Raw genomic sequence first — 15,656 nt, 5'->3', positions numbered from 1 at the left:
TATGCAAGTACACAAACGTGCATAGCTAGCTAGCCACAGTATGCAAGCTCGATGTTGTGAGTTGTTGCGTTCAGACCGCAATAACACATCACAAGTGTACTATACTCTGTGTTACCACAAGGGGTGCTATAGTTGATATTAGTGTAAACTGTCTTATCCAATTGCCACTTTTCTCTTTCAGGTAAATTTCTGTCATGTCAGTGCAACAGTTTGAAGAGAATCATGCGCCGCAATTTAGTTAGAGTTGATCAGTGTAGAGTGTAATCTAATTACATTTAAAGTGAAAAAAAAAGTAGTGTAATGCATTACATTTTAAATTTACTAGCATGTGAAATTGAACATGGAGGAAATATAAACAGTATTTTGAATTTATTGAGTGGAAAAACAAACTTTTCTATGAAAAGTGTTTTACAGAGTAACTTGAAAGTAAAGTAATTCAGTAAAGTAATGTGACTATAATTTTAGAGACGCACTAAGTAATTAATTACTATTTTTTTTGTGTAACTTACCAAACACTGGAGTTGATAGCAAGCTAAATGAATAACAAAATATGTGGTTTAAGGTACAGACATCTGAGAGTAACTCGATCGCCCCCTTGAGTAGGCTACTGATGTTTGTTACCGCCACAGCAACGCAAGAGCATGTGTGAAAATCGTGCCTGCATTTTTTGAATGTTTCTGGCTTTAGGGGCAGTCTCAAAAGGGTAGAACTCCAACGACATGAAGTGCACTAGGAAGGGAACTATTTGTAGGTTCATTCTGTATGAAACTGAGCAATGGAATCCCTTGGCACATTTTTATAAGTGATTTTATGTCTTTCCCCATTTGAGATTTTCCTTGCTAGTCTATTTTTGTCCTATGGATTTATATTCCCCCACCCAATGTGGCTGGTTGAATTACTAGTTGGTCAGACAGTCTGTTAATGTCTAAGTTGGCGGTTCTTGGCCACAATAAGATGCAATGTGGACCAGACTTTATGATAATATTTAAATAATTAAGCATTTCCAAAAAACAAAAAACAAAACAAAAAAAAAGCAGCAGAAACGAGGGCATTGAATTCATGTGCATGACAGAGGTTGAATCTAGAGGTCCCAACTGGGACCTGAAAAACCACCAGTTTTTCAAGTATGACTTCATGTTCAGGTTTGTAATTAATGATAAAATATACAGGCCTACTTAACTTGTTTTGGGCACACGCTCACACAGACATGAGCGGACAGAGGAGTTAGGGGCAATTCACACTGAAAGCTCACCTGCTCTGTTTTTCCATTGTTTTCCTGTGTTACGTTCTGGATGGACATCTTTGTTGCACCGCAGGACCACCACATTTTTTAGACATGTGTCAAGTTAAAAAGAACTTTAACTTTCAAAAACGCATGTCGAGACACCTGCGTTCTATTTCATTCATTGCACTGCGTCTAGCTTGTTTTGAGCACAAGTGTCACAAAGATTCGATGTTCTGAAGGGGTTTGGTCTTCAAAGAGGACTTTGTGTAACTGTTACACTGTTACACTTGATTCCAGATTGTTTTCCACCAAGCAAAGTTTTAGTGCTTCATAAACAGTAAGACAATGTTTTTTTTTCCTTCTCCCCCTGGTGTGATGATGGGCCTCTGTGCCTTCTTAAAACTGTGTATGTTTACTGTTACAATACTGTTACGAATGTTGTCTATAATGCTTACATAATATACAGCCTATACTTGCTTGGAGGAGAAATTATAAAGAAAATGAGGGTTGGGGCTTAAAATCTGACAGTACCATTTGGGTTGGGTAGGGTCGTGTCACACAATCTCCAAATATAGATCTCTGTAGAACAATAATGGGTGTTTTCAAACCGGAATGGGCGTTTCTAAACTATCCAGTGAAAGTAGGAATCTCAATCTTGGGCAAGGAGCTCTAAATAGGCTTTTTGTTGGATGTCACATGATCAAACCGGAACACTGGTCTCATCACATCCACTTGTCAGAGAAGGCGGTAACAGCAGTATGAACGGACGGCAATAGCTATGGACTTTAAGGTAATCAGTTAACTTAACTAGTGCTTTTCATTGTTGATGTTTTATTTGATTTTAATATCTGTTTTTATTTTTTATTGTTTATTTTTTTTTATTTTAATTTCTGACATCAGTTATGCTCATCTATGGTAGCTCCTGAAGGCATCTTGAGTAAAAAATTGCCATATTCAACGTAGCATGTACAGAGGACCTGCACCCTCAGCGATGTGGAAGTTTGTTGCGCATAACCCGTGTTCACCTTGTGCGCCACAGAAACTAGCGTGCAGCCATCTTGAAAATTTTGTCTCTGAACTTCCGTTCTAATGGTTGCTATATAGATATCTACAGTGTTGATGTCAAAGTGTAATTAGCTAGCGAAGTGGATTTACAGGTTATTGAGTTGTCAAAAGCTATCATGAGTATTTTAAAGTGTTCAAGGGATGTCATAACAACTGGAAGCAGACCAGGGAGATTTTAAAACAACAGTACTTCATTCCTAAATACACAAGATCCTACCTTCAAGCTGTGGACGTACTGATATTCTTCTGTGCTCATGAAACTACAAGAAACAACACAAAGTCATTAAAAATAGCTCTGTAAGACACCTTACTATCTTCTCATGTCATTCACCCATGGCATTATAGTTAAGGTTAGCAGATTTTTTTGAGCGTTAAACCGGGACAGGGGAAGGGGTGTTACTATATTTACACACACACACACACACACACACACACACACATACACATGTGAAATCACATTTTAGCCTCTAAAAATGTAGGATAACAAATTAATTTTAAAAAGAACAACTGTAAATTTCTTTAATGTTGAACTTGCATGTGTAATAAAATGAGCTGTCAATGTTGGAAATTTGATCTCAACAACACATTTTAACACAAATTATTAACAAGTTGAAACCTAGAGCGGAGAGCGGAAAAGGGGTGGGGCTTAATAAGGTGAACAGGTCTCAGGTACAGGTACAGACAAAAAAACAAGTTCACTTGAATGGACTGGGGACAAAAAGTTGTATACATTTTTCGAAAAGTTTCAACTCAAATTTCTGCTCGAGTCTGCCATGACAGTTGTTGATTGAAAGAAGAAAATCCACTCTAGCGCCCCTTGCGGCAACCTAGAGAATGCAGAGCATACTTGCATTGGATTATGAATTGAGCACCGACACATTTCACAACGCATTGACATGTGAAATTGAGTTTGCGTAGCAAGGTGCGTCTGCGTTAACATACTTGCGTAGAGTACGTTTGGGCCTTTATGTGCAGTCTGACCCAGTGTTTTCTACCAAACAAATCAAATGACCAGGAGCACGAGGCACGTCGGAGGAGCCGCGAGATTGATGCAATGCTGAAGCATGAGAAGAGAAACAAACCTTTGCCGGGGATGATCGTACTGTTGGGCACCTGCGAGAGCGGCAAGTCTACTTTCCTCAAACAAATGTGCATTATTAACGGAGAAGAGTTCAACCACAAAGAGCGGCTTGGATTCAGAGAGGCAATTTACAAAAACATCATAAAGTTGGGTTAACAATGAAGATAAAATGAAACATTAATGGTAATGTAAGTGATTTTTGAAATACCAGTCATAAAATGTTCCTTTTACCATACAAAAATAACTGAAGGTGTTTAATAGGCCTTTTTCACACTTCCGTGTTTCTGGCTTCCGGTATCAACAATGGCTATGGAAATACAAGCAAGATCTGCTGAAATCAAAGACTTCATACAAATTAAATAGCATGTAAATGTTTGATCTGACTTTATGTGACTCTACAGAGCTCTAATTAACATTCTGACAACTTTAAGGAAGGCATAATGGGACTGAGTCAAGCATATTCACTGAGATATTCAAGCTGATACTGGTCATAGACTATACCGGTAATAAATAACTATAATAATAAGATAATAAATTCTCATCGTTATTGTCTGTGTCTGTTTGGGTCAGCTCTGCATTATTGCAAGTAAACAGCATGTGTGCGGAGAAAATCATTGGCAGCCAGCTTCGCTCTCTCACACACCTGTGCAGCTCCAGCATGAGAAGCAGGGCAGGGAAAATCATGTCTGATCGTTCGCACCATGGACACTGTTATAAACAGAGACATTTCTCTCATCTCTCTATCTGATATTTCATCTCATTCACATGCTCCTGACATCATCATACTGAGTGTGGTAAAGTTATTGTTTGACATTCAGGATAATACTCATTAAACTCTGTGTATTTCATACCATGAAGCCAAACCAACTAATATATACCAGAGACGGGCCACTTCTATTAAAATGAATGGGAGAAATTGGAATGCCCAACCAAGAAGCTCTCGCGCCCAACAGTCAACGGATGTAAAAAGGAAGGCCCGTTTACAGGTAAAAGAGCCAATCACCTTTTAGATACAGACATCGCCGGTCAATCAACTCACTAACGTACATGCACACTAGCTATACAACAACACACTGACAATGCGCAAACAGCACTTCAATTTCACATACTTCTGAGCCATTTGGCCACTTGAATGGGTGAGTGTCATAAGTTCCCATTGGCTGCTGAGGACTAGGGTTAAATCATTTCTGTAAGCCTAGGGGTTGCCTACCTCAGGGTTGCCAAGTCCTCGGTTTTCCCATGGAATTGGGCTACTTTTAAACTGTTTCCGCAGGTTGATTTTTTGTTCCGCAGGTTGGATGTTTGACACGTTTAAATGAAGGCTCCAGCTCTGTACTGGCTTATGTAATTGTTAAAAGGGTCTGATACCATGCATTGTGCAAAGGCCTAGAACTGTGTAGAGCTGCTATTGTGCTTGCAAATAGAGCACATACTGTACAGAGTGCATGCAGACACAGACTCTCTCGAGCGCACTTTCCTCTCTTGTGAGTAGCGCTGGGCAGTTTGCGGATCATTCAACAAAGGTTGATTCATTCAGATTTTTCAAAACGATTCACAGCCACGGACATCACAACATTACAAGAGGGAGGGCATTGGAGAGTGCACTTATTGTCTCTGACTTTGCCTATGTTTTTTGATTGCTGTCTGTTCACTATGCATGCACATGCTTGCCAACCAAATGAAAGGAGCCTGATCATATTGATCAAACGAAAGAGTTATGGAGAGTCATCGCTTATAGCCATCTGAATTCTGTAATATCATACCTAACAACACTGCTCAGCACCAGATATGTGTGTGTGTGTGTGTGTGTGTGTGTGTGACCACGCATTGGCACTGAATAGACATGATAAAGAGAAAATGTGAATAACCCAAGGGCAGTGAAATTAACAAATGAATTTCTCTGCTTGATCGGTTTAGCGTGGCTCGCTTTTATTCTACACTGGATTTGGCAAAGGGATATTGGCAGATCCCCTCAACACCAATGTCCCATGAGAAAATGGCCATCTCCACACAGTTTGGTTTACACCAATTTGTGACCCTTCTGTTCGGTTTGTTTGGGGCCCCGGCTATGTTTCAGTGTCTTACGGACAGGGTCCTCAGACCGCACACTGCGTATGCCGCTACCTATTTGGATGACATCATTATTTATAGTAATGATTGGCACCGGCACATGCAGCATCTGGGGGCTGTTCTAAGGTCGCTGCGACGAGCAGGGCTCACAGCAAACCCGAAGAAGCGCACAACTGGGCGGGTGGAGGTACGCTATCTGGGGTTCCACTTGGGTCATGGTCAGGTGCAGCCCCAAATTGATAAAACCGCAGTGATTGCGACCTGCCCGAGACCCAATACCAAAAAGGAGGTGAGACAGTTCCTGGGGCTGGCTGGCTATTATCGAAGGTTTGTCCCTAAGTATTCGGATGTATTCGGCAGTCTAGACGGTTCCCCCGGCCTGAGTCGGGTGGTGGGGGTGGGTGTATGTGGAGGCGTGGGCGTGGTTGAGCGTTCATCTGGGGAGAGAGGAAGCGGTAAGGGTTTTCACTTGAGATGAATTGCTGGTAATTGCTGTTTCTATGTTCGCAGTGAGAGACGGGGGAAATAAAAGGTGCCCTGTCCATAGAGTGGAGAGAGGGAAACTGTCACCACAAAGCTGTGTGTGTGCACGCGTGAGACTGGGAGAGAAACCGTGTGTTGGCCATTGCCATAGTGACTTTCCTTTGAAGCTTCATCGCTATGCCTTGTGCTAACATGTTTTCTGTTCATAAGAATAAAGAGTGACAGACCTGAGTTGGAATCACCATCTTCCGCTTCCTCATTCATTAAACCTTGTGACACCTTTGATTTGTTTCCAGTCGTGGAGTCTTGAGCAGTTTGCAGTGGAATCACATCAGTCCCATCTTCAGTCCTAGTCTTTTAATTCTGTCAGTAAGCCATTTCCGTCACATTGCTAAACCAGCATAAAAGCAGTCATGAAATTAATTCTGGCTGTTATGAAGTGTAAAATAAGCTACTCAGTAACAATCCAGGTTACTTGTTGCTGTAATCATTGTGGAGCATCTGTAATATACAGTTGAAAGTGTTCATGTCCCTTATTTTTTGCATGACTATTTCCAGGTATTGTAGATATAAACTACTGTATGTGTGTGGTTCTAGAAAAAAAAACAATAATAAGCTACTTCTCTTTGTATCTTTATGTTTACTTAAATGTTATAAAGTGTTTTAACTAATTAGCTAAACACTTCTCAGGTAAATGGCTTTAATAAGAATTTTCAGGGTGGCCTAGGACTTTGGCACAGTAGCGTACATCTACTGTCAGGAAAGCCAAATCAAATTACTACCTGACTGTAACAGTTCGGGAAAGGAGGATGCGGGAACCAAATTAACAATCAACACACATCAAACAGCAACATAAACACACACACAGAGTGGACGCGTGTGTGTCTCTCTCTCTCTCTCTGGCGTACCCGGCTCTTCCCTTATCTCCCTCCCGCTGATTAGGCAACTCAGCGCCAGGCGTGTATCCTCACGGCCTGGACACGCCCTCCTCCTGGTCACACTGATCTAATTACAAACACTCATTCTAATCCTGAAAGTCTTTGGAAGGCTGTAAATTCAATCAAAATGAATATCACCTCTGTACCTGATAATGTGCCCCCTGCTGGCCATAGCCCTAAATTAAATAAATTAAAGTTCATGTTGTTTTCCAAAGACAGATATTCATTACAATGGTCTGTATCCTAAACCAGCATTGAGCGAGTACCGCTGCTGTAACTTTTCACACCAAACGTGTTTTTGCATGCATCTGTTCTGTTTTCCCATTGTTTCATATTATTCCAGATTGTTCTGCACCAAGTAAAATTTCAGCGCATAAACAGTGTCAATGCTTTTTTTCCGTTCTGCTCTAGTGTACTGAGGGGCTGCCGTGCCTTGTTAAAACTGTATGTTTACTGTTTCAATACTGTGTAGGTTTCACAGCTCCGGTTGGGGATGCCAAATCGTGCCATATGCTTGAGAGAGCAGATCCCTCCTCAGCGGTATTTCCCATGGAGGGCCGCCTAATATCGCCATCATTTCTGGAAACCATGGTTGGTTGGGCCATTTCGGTGCAACCAACAGAACCGTTTCCTTGTCCTCTCTGGCTTTGCTGATGACCGCGTAGAGGAGACGTATCGGGGGAAACGCATATTTGTGTGTCGTCGGCCACTTGTAGGCCAAGGCGTTCACTCAGAGCGGGGCTTGGGACATGGAGTACCAAAGAGGGCAGCAGGCTGTTTCTGTGGAGGCAAATAGGTCGACTTCCGCTTTGCCGAATAGTTCCCAAATGTTCATAAATGTTTGAGGATGAAGTCTCCATTTCCCTGCCATCGGCCCCTGGCACGACAGCATGTCCACTCCTCATTTAAAATGGCCCGGGACATATGTCGTGCGCAGGGAGAGGAGATGGCACATACTCCACGCTAGGAGGCGTTGCGCCAGGCTCAACATTGGTAGTGATCATGTGCCACCCTGGCTTTTTATGTACGCTACCACTGACTTATTGTCTTAACGAATCAGAACGTGATGATTCACTATGTCGGAATGGAAAGCTTTCACCGTAAAGAAAACGGCTATCATTTCCAAGCAATGTGTCACGCTCGTTTCGCACCTGTCCAAGTGCCAAAAACCAGGCGTCCATCGCACAGTGTACCCCAACCCATGCTAGACGCATCCGTGGTCACCACTTTTCATCTGAAAACCTGACCCAGCATTACACACTGCTGATAAAGGTTTGGAGCAGTCCATGGTGCTAGAGCAGCCAGGCAGCGGCGAGTCACGATGATGCGCATGCGCCCCTGACGCCAGGCGTGACTCGGTACATGGTGTTTGAGCCAGCACTGGAGAGGTCTCATGTGTAAAAGACCTAACAGTATGACGGCCACCATAAAACTCAGCATTTTCTGAAAAGACTTTAGTGGAAATGTTTTTCTCAGTTTGAACTGAATCAGACACTGGTGAATGGTCTGGACGCGTTTGCTCTTGAGGTGCGCACACATGCTCATGGAGTCGAGTTGAACCCCCAAAAAGGAGATTTGTTGGCAGGGGGAAAGTGTGCTTTTTGCCCAGTTGACATTGATACCCAGGCTGTTCAAATGGTGATGTATAATGACCCAGTGCTCACATAGCAGAGCCTCTGATTGGGCCAGTAATAGCCAATCATTGAGATAATTTATAATGCGCATGCCATTCATCTTCAAAGTGCCGACCGCCGCATCGACACATTTCGTGAATGTACACAGTGCCAGCGACAATCCGAAGGGAAGGACTTTGAATTGATATGTCATCCCTTCAAACACAAATCTCAAGAACAGCCTGTGGGGCCTGGGTAGCTCAGTGAGTAAAGACATTGACTACCACCCCTGGAGTCGTGAGTTCGAATCCAGGGCATGCTGAGTGACTCCAGCCAGGTCTCCTAAGCAACCAAATTGGCCCGGTTGCTAGGGATGGTAGAGTCACATGGGGTTACCTCCTCGTGGTCACGATAATGTGGTTCTCACTCTCAGTGGGACACGTTGTGAGTTGTGCGTGTATGCTGCAGAGAATAGCGTGAAGCCTCCACACGCGCTATGTCTCCGCGGTAATGCGCTCAACAAGCCAACTGAGATTTGTCCTCTGCCACCCAGATTGAGGCGAGTCACTATGCCACCACGAGGACCTAGAGTACATTGGGAATTGGGCATTCCAAATAGGAAAAAAAAAGAAAAAGAAAAGAACAGCGTGTGGCGCAGTACAATTCGGATATGAAAGTACATGTCCTTTAGATCTATTGATGCAAACCAGTCCCGTGGGTGGATGTGCAATAAGATCTGTTTCTGAGTTAACATCTTGAATGGGTGTTTTGCCAATGTGCGATTCAAGCATCTCAGATCTAGGTTCGGCCGAAGCCCGCCGTCTTTCTTCAGAAAGAAAGGGTAGCAGCTATAAAACCCTTTGCGGCCATGGCAGCTCAGAACAACCTCTGCTGCAATTGTGAATTGTGATTGTGAATTTCTGCACATAATACAGGCACGTCCCATGCTGGAACCGTCGAGGAGAAAACGTTGTAGAAGCGAGGTGGTCTGCGTGCAAATTGGATCGAATATCCATGTACAATCATTTTTAGCACCCAATCAAATTAAATAAAATCCCTTTATTGTCACTCAACCATATACACAAGTGCAACAGTGGTGAAAGTCTTGGGTGCAGTTCCAAGCAACATAGCATTATGACAGTTACAATAAAAATCTGATTTACACATAACACAGTTTACACATCTGTTACACAACACAATATACACCTAATAATATATAATATGCAGTATACACAAAATAAGACGACTGTATACAACAACAACAACAAAATAATAATAATATACAATATACACAAAATAAGAAGACTGTATACATGTAATCAGCGGAAATAAATATGAAGTGTTGTGTTGACATTCAGCTGACAGTTGATAGTCAGTTGCCAGTAAGTTATTAAGAGAAGTATAAAATGGTGCGGAACTCAAGCTGAAAACTGCTGGCTTAAGGAGGAATCGAACACACTGTCCCTTATAAAAACACTCCCTCCCTCCTGCCATTAAAGTGTTGATCTGACCCACTTAAGTTACTTCCTGTAGAAGTGAGTTTTCCCGTTTGATACTCACTTTTACAAATTATTTTTTGTAAATGTAATTTAACATCTTGATGTTTAAGTCTGACGTATTTTGATTTCTTAAACCACGTACAGTCTGGAAGGATAGCTAACTCCACTTTTTGTTTCCTGTGTGGTTACTGGTTGATTACCATCAGGGAAGGAATAACATTACGTGGTCGTGCTTTCAAAGCCTTTTAAGAAACTTTTTTGTGCGTTTAGCCCATTCTTTAAGAAGGAAATCCATCATTTTTAAACTGGATTTGCGTTTGCCGAAACATGTCGGGAGTAATGAGCAATCTGACCCTATGTTTTCTACCGAATTTACACCGGGAGCGCGATGCACGTCGGAGGAGCCGCGAGATCGATGCAATGCTGAAGCGTGAGAAGAAAAGCAAACCTCTGCCGGGGATAATCGTACTGTCTGGCACCCGCGAGAGCGGCAAGTCCACTTTCCTCAAACAAATGCGCATTATTAACGGAGAAGAGTTCAACCACAAAGAGCGGCTTATATTCAGAGAGGCAATTTACAAAAACATCATAAAGGTGGGTTAACAACGAAGATATAATATAAAACATTAACGGTGATGTAAGTGATTTTTGAAATACCAGGCATAAAATCTTCCTATTGCCTGACAAATATAATTGAAGGTGTCCTGAGAATCACAGTACTTTTTAAGCCAATCAGAAACGCTCTCTGCCAGTGACTTTTTTTTTATTTTTTAAAGCACATTAGCATAAAACAAGCACCATAGTAGGCTACTACTACTATTGCTTCTTGACACATACTATGTACCTGATGGTCTTGTGTCTGAAGGGGAGTAAATCCCCACAGCCATCTATTGGAAATCCTTCCTCGAAGAGTGGGCACTGGTTAGCATGGGTCTTCTTCCTGTCAGCCTGTGGTTACCCAACAAATAAATTCAGCATGTTCTAATCGTGTGACAGACAAGCTACTACAATATGGTAATGTTAATACAAGAATTTAGGCATATCACAATACTGTCTTTGCCAGATTACCCTAATCACCACACATATATGTAATCACTCAGTATTATGGTATTACTATCTGACACAAACTGTACCATGATACTGCCACAGTACTTTTTAAAAGTATACATTTTGATAACTAAACTAAACACCTTAATTTCCAACAATTTTCTCTCTTTTTCTTCATGTATAGGGAATGCAAGTGTTGGTTGTAGAAAGAAATAGGTTAGGTATTCCTTGGCAAAACTCAGCCAATGAGATGCATAAGAAGTTGGTGATGTCTGTTGAAGTCTGGACAATGAATTTTGAGCCATGTACATTTCAAGTCTACATTAATGCTGTTGACTCTCTCTGGAAGGATTCTGGAATTCAAGAAACGTATAGGAGGAGAAATGGATTTCATTTGGTAAGCATTAGGTTATGTTTTTTTGTCTGATGTAAAATTCTCAGTCCATAAGACATTGAAAGTATTTATGCATATGCCTACATTTAGTATGGAGTCAATTTTTTAAACTATTAAGTCATTTGTTTTCTGAGTGTGCAAGTAGAATGACACTGTTGCAATGAGTGTCTGTGGGGGTGCATGGCACAAACCATGACATCTTTTTTTCTTTTTTGCAGTGTGAAACAGTGAAATATTTCTTTGACAACATTCATCACATTGGCAATCTGGTGAGTATTTGAGTAAATCACCATTTTTTACACGTGCAGCAGTGAATTTAAATGCTAGTACTTATTCAGCTAAAATAATGGATCATTTATCAATGTACTTGATATTGCACTTGACCATTCAAAAATCACATGATGCATATGGGAGGAAGTCATTCCTCTTTTCCACTGAATAACAAGAACTCTCTCCATGATTGCAGAACTACTTGCCAAGCAATCAGGACATTCTTTATGCTCACAAATCCAATAAAGCCATAGCAGAGACATATTTTGTGTTTCGTGAAATCCCCTTCATGATCACAAATATGTCTTTCTTGCAGTTTTTGTGGAGATGGACCGGTTCGCCTGATGGGATCACCTCCATCATTTTCATGGCTACCTCCAGTGAATACGACCAACTCTGGTTTGAGGAGAACCGCCTGGTAGAATCCTTAAATGTGTTTGAGGTCGTTGTCAACAACAGGCTCATCCTCAACACCCCCATCATCCTCTTCCTCAACCAAATGGACCTGCTGGTGGAGAAAATACAGACTGTGGATATTCGGAAGAACTTTCCTGAGTTTCAAGGTGATCCCCACAAGTTGGAGGATGTGCAGGCATTCCTGGTCCAAAGCTTTGACCGGAAGAGAGGGAACAACAGACAGCCGGTTTTCCATCATTTCATTACGGCTGTGGACACGGAGAACATTCGACTTGTGTTCCACACTGTTAAAGACATGTTACTACAGAGAAGTCTCAAAGACTTCATGCTCCAGTGAGAAGCATATGCAAAGCCAGCAGTTAAGCACAGGTGGAGCTGTTGTCGGCTTTAAAAGACTTATAGAGAAGATCCCTCCACCACAGTAATCCTGCACCCTGTGTTTAAAGAATCTCTCTCGGTTCTACTATGGCTTTGTTCGCACTATTGCAGATTTGAGTCGAATACATCAAAAATCTGATTCTTGCTGCCTGTACATAAAACAAAAACGAGCAAGCACCAATCCCACTGTCTTCTCAGAGGATGGTCTTGAAAGATTGTTGAGATTTAATTATTTGTACAAACACTAAGTGGTTTCATGACATACGGTCAAATGTGACACAGCCAACCAAAAGAAAACATTTCAGTAACCTGGCATTATAGCGAGAATGGTTATGAATAGCATTGCACAGACTTTCAATTAAAACATTTGTCAAATAGGCTTTTTTTAATGGTTGTTTTGGAGCATTGGCTTCTTCCTTGCTAAGCAGCCTTTCAGGTTATGTTGATATAGGACTCGTTTTACTGTGCATATAGATACTTGTCTACCTGTTTCCTCCAGCATCTTCACAAGATCCTTTGCTGTTGTTCTGAGATTGATTTGCACTTTTCGCACCAAACTACATTCATCTCTAATAGACAGAATGTGTCTCCTTCCTGAGCAGTATGATGGCTGCGTGGTCCCATGGTGTTTATACTTGCATACTATTGTTTGTACAGATGGAACGTGGTAACTTCATGCATTTGGAAATTGTTCCCAAGGATGAACCAGACTTGTGGAGGTTCACAATTATTATTTTTTTTCTGAGGTCTTGGCTGATTTCTTTAAATTTTTCCATGATGTCAAGCAAAGAGGCACAAAGAGTTTGAAGGTAGGCCTTAAAATACATCCACAGGTACACCTCCAATTCAGTACACCTCCAATCAGAAGCTAATTGTCTAAAGGCTTGACATAATTTTCTGTAATTTTCCAAGCTGCTTAAAGGCACACTTAACTTAGTGTATGTAAACTTCTGACTCACTGGGATTGTGATATAGTCAACTAAACATGAAACAGTCTGTCTGAAAATGTTTTTGTGTCATGCACAAAGTAGATGTCCTAAACGACTTGCCAAAACTATAGTTTGCTAATATTAAATCTGTGGAGAGGTTAAAAAAATGAGTTTTAAGGACTTCAACCTACTGTAAGTGAATGTTAACTTCTGACTTCAACTGTATGTGCTTTTTTTTTTTTCGGCTCATGTCAGTGTCGATTGCTTGTGAACAGACAAAATACGATTCAAGCTTTGCAAAGGAACTGTTATTGAATAATGGGGCAGTTAAAAACACTTCAAAAATGTAAGTAAACTGTTTCATTCATAAATATTTCAAATGTCATGACTGTTTGATAGTGCCCTGTGTTAACAGTTGTGCTTGAGATGAACAGTTTAATATATTCAGATGCAATGTGTTGGATGTGTGTTATGTGTAAACCCTGCAATTTTGTTTTATTTTATTTATTTTTCTCCCCAATTTGAAATGCCCGATTCCCAATGCGCTCTAGGTCCTCGTGGTGGTGTAGTGACTCAGCTCAATCCGGTTGGCAGAGGACGAATCTCAGTTGCCTCCATGTCTGAGACCGTCAATCCGCGCATCTTGTCACATGGCTTGTTGAGCGCGTTACCATGGAGACATAGCGCATATGGAGGCCCACGCTATTTTCCACAGCATCCATGCACAACTCACCACGTGCCCCACCAAGAGTGAGAACCACATTATAGGGACCACGAGGAGGTTACCCCATGTGACTCTACCCTTCCTAGCAACTGGGCCAATTTGATTGCTTAGGAGACCTGGCTGGAGTCACTCAGCATGCCCTGGATTTGAACTTGCGACTCCAGGGGTGGTAGTCAGCGTCTTTACTTGCTGAGCTACCCAGGCCCCCCTTGCAATTTTGTTTTATAATGTCGAGGTTCATTCTCTTCTGATTGAGTTTGCTGAATTTGAGGGGCTTTTTATGTTAGCCAATCATAACAGTGGCCGTTTACGTTGAAGTTTTAAGGACCCGCTTAGGCCAAAACCAAGCGTTTCAGACAGACGGCCAAAAACAGGGTGGAAAATTATCATATATGACTAAATTGTGACCGTTTTGGTGCAAAAAACTTTTATAACATTATCATTGGTCCTCAGGGAAGATAATACAATTATTTAAAAAAAAGCACTTCATGACCCTTTTAATAAACTTCTGTTGAAGCCATTAGTCCAAGTTATTACATTAAAGTCTTGTTTAATAGTGGAATTTCTGGTGAAGAACTACACTACCCATGAACTTGAAGGGAAATGATCCACCAATTAGAGAACCGCAGCAAACACAGCATGCCATTTGAGCCCTGCAGCCCACTCCCATGACATACTGTGAATAACTGTGTTTTCCATCCAAGTATTTTTATGCACATTTTGGGATATTGTATAAAAACTGCTGGATGGAAACACCAAGATGCGAATAAAATCTCCAAAATGCACATAAAAAACATATACGCTCGCTTGAGGTGGATACATTTTTATTTGATAAGAGCAAATGTGCATAAACTATGATGGAAACATATTTACAGAATAAACTTATTTATTAGGAATACAAGATGCACTGAATAACTCATTCATAACTGGACTAACCAGCGGACCAGTCATCGCATCTTAAATGTTGCTCTGGTCATCCTGAAATAAGGCTTGCTGAGCAGATAAGTCTAATACAAAATTAAAATGTGTGATGTGCTGTCATTCCCAGACATGAGACAAGTTATTTTAGAGTTTTTTTTTCTGCGTGCTCTAAACTGCAAGTATTTTATTAATAAAAGAGTCACAGTGGCTGCAATTTCTCCGGAAATGACCATTTTCTTCTTTTGAACACATGGGATGGAAATGTGGCTTTATTCACACATTGTTTTTGCAACATTATGGTTTTTCACATAAATTTAATTTGCAACTTGGATAGAAACATGGCTAATAATGCAATCGAGTCGATCATCTTACACTCAAACTACTTATATATTTGAATATTTTGCAATTAAATTAAAATATATTGTTTTAATTCACTTTAAATAATTTTTTTTTTATATTTTTCCATCATTTTTATTTTGATTATGTCATTCACAATGACTCACGGGATTCAGACTTGTCTTTTGGTCCAATTTTCAAATACCTTTTGCTTCAATACAAAGTTTATGTTGTAATTTCACCTTGGCACTGGTTGATTTGGTTCA

General features: G+C 41.0%; 1 protein-coding gene across 3 annotated transcripts; it reads left to right on the top strand.

Moving 5' to 3' along the window:
* The first annotated feature begins 9,663 nt into the window (after positions 1–9,663).
* LOC127443861 (guanine nucleotide-binding protein subunit alpha-12-like) lies at positions 9,664–15,440 on the top strand. Of its 3 annotated transcripts, XM_051702850.1 has the most exons (6): positions 9,669–10,568; positions 11,206–11,418; positions 11,634–11,684; positions 11,882–13,289; positions 13,665–13,755; positions 13,961–15,422. In XM_051702850.1, the coding sequence occupies exons 1-4, from the start codon at positions 10,302–10,304 to the stop codon at positions 12,437–12,439; spliced, it is 1,089 nt and encodes a 362-aa protein (XP_051558810.1). In that variant the 5' UTR covers positions 9,669–10,301; the 3' UTR covers positions 12,440–13,289; positions 13,665–13,755; positions 13,961–15,422. The 3 variants fall into 3 exon arrangements, with proteins under 3 accessions (XP_051558811.1, XP_051558810.1, XP_051558809.1); XM_051702851.1 differs by having other exon boundaries at positions 9,664–10,568; positions 12,002–13,755; positions 13,961–15,440; XM_051702849.1 differs by having other exon boundaries at positions 11,882–13,755.
* The last annotated feature ends 216 nt before the right edge of the window (positions 15,441–15,656 follow it).

This window comes from Myxocyprinus asiaticus, chromosome 7, assembly GCF_019703515.2.
Source record: "Myxocyprinus asiaticus isolate MX2 ecotype Aquarium Trade chromosome 7, UBuf_Myxa_2, whole genome shotgun sequence".
In the NCBI taxonomy this organism is placed as follows: Eukaryota; Metazoa; Chordata; class Actinopteri; order Cypriniformes; family Catostomidae; genus Myxocyprinus; species Myxocyprinus asiaticus.
Note: the sequence above shows the minus strand (reverse complement) of the source record. Positions and strands in the feature narration are given on the sequence as shown.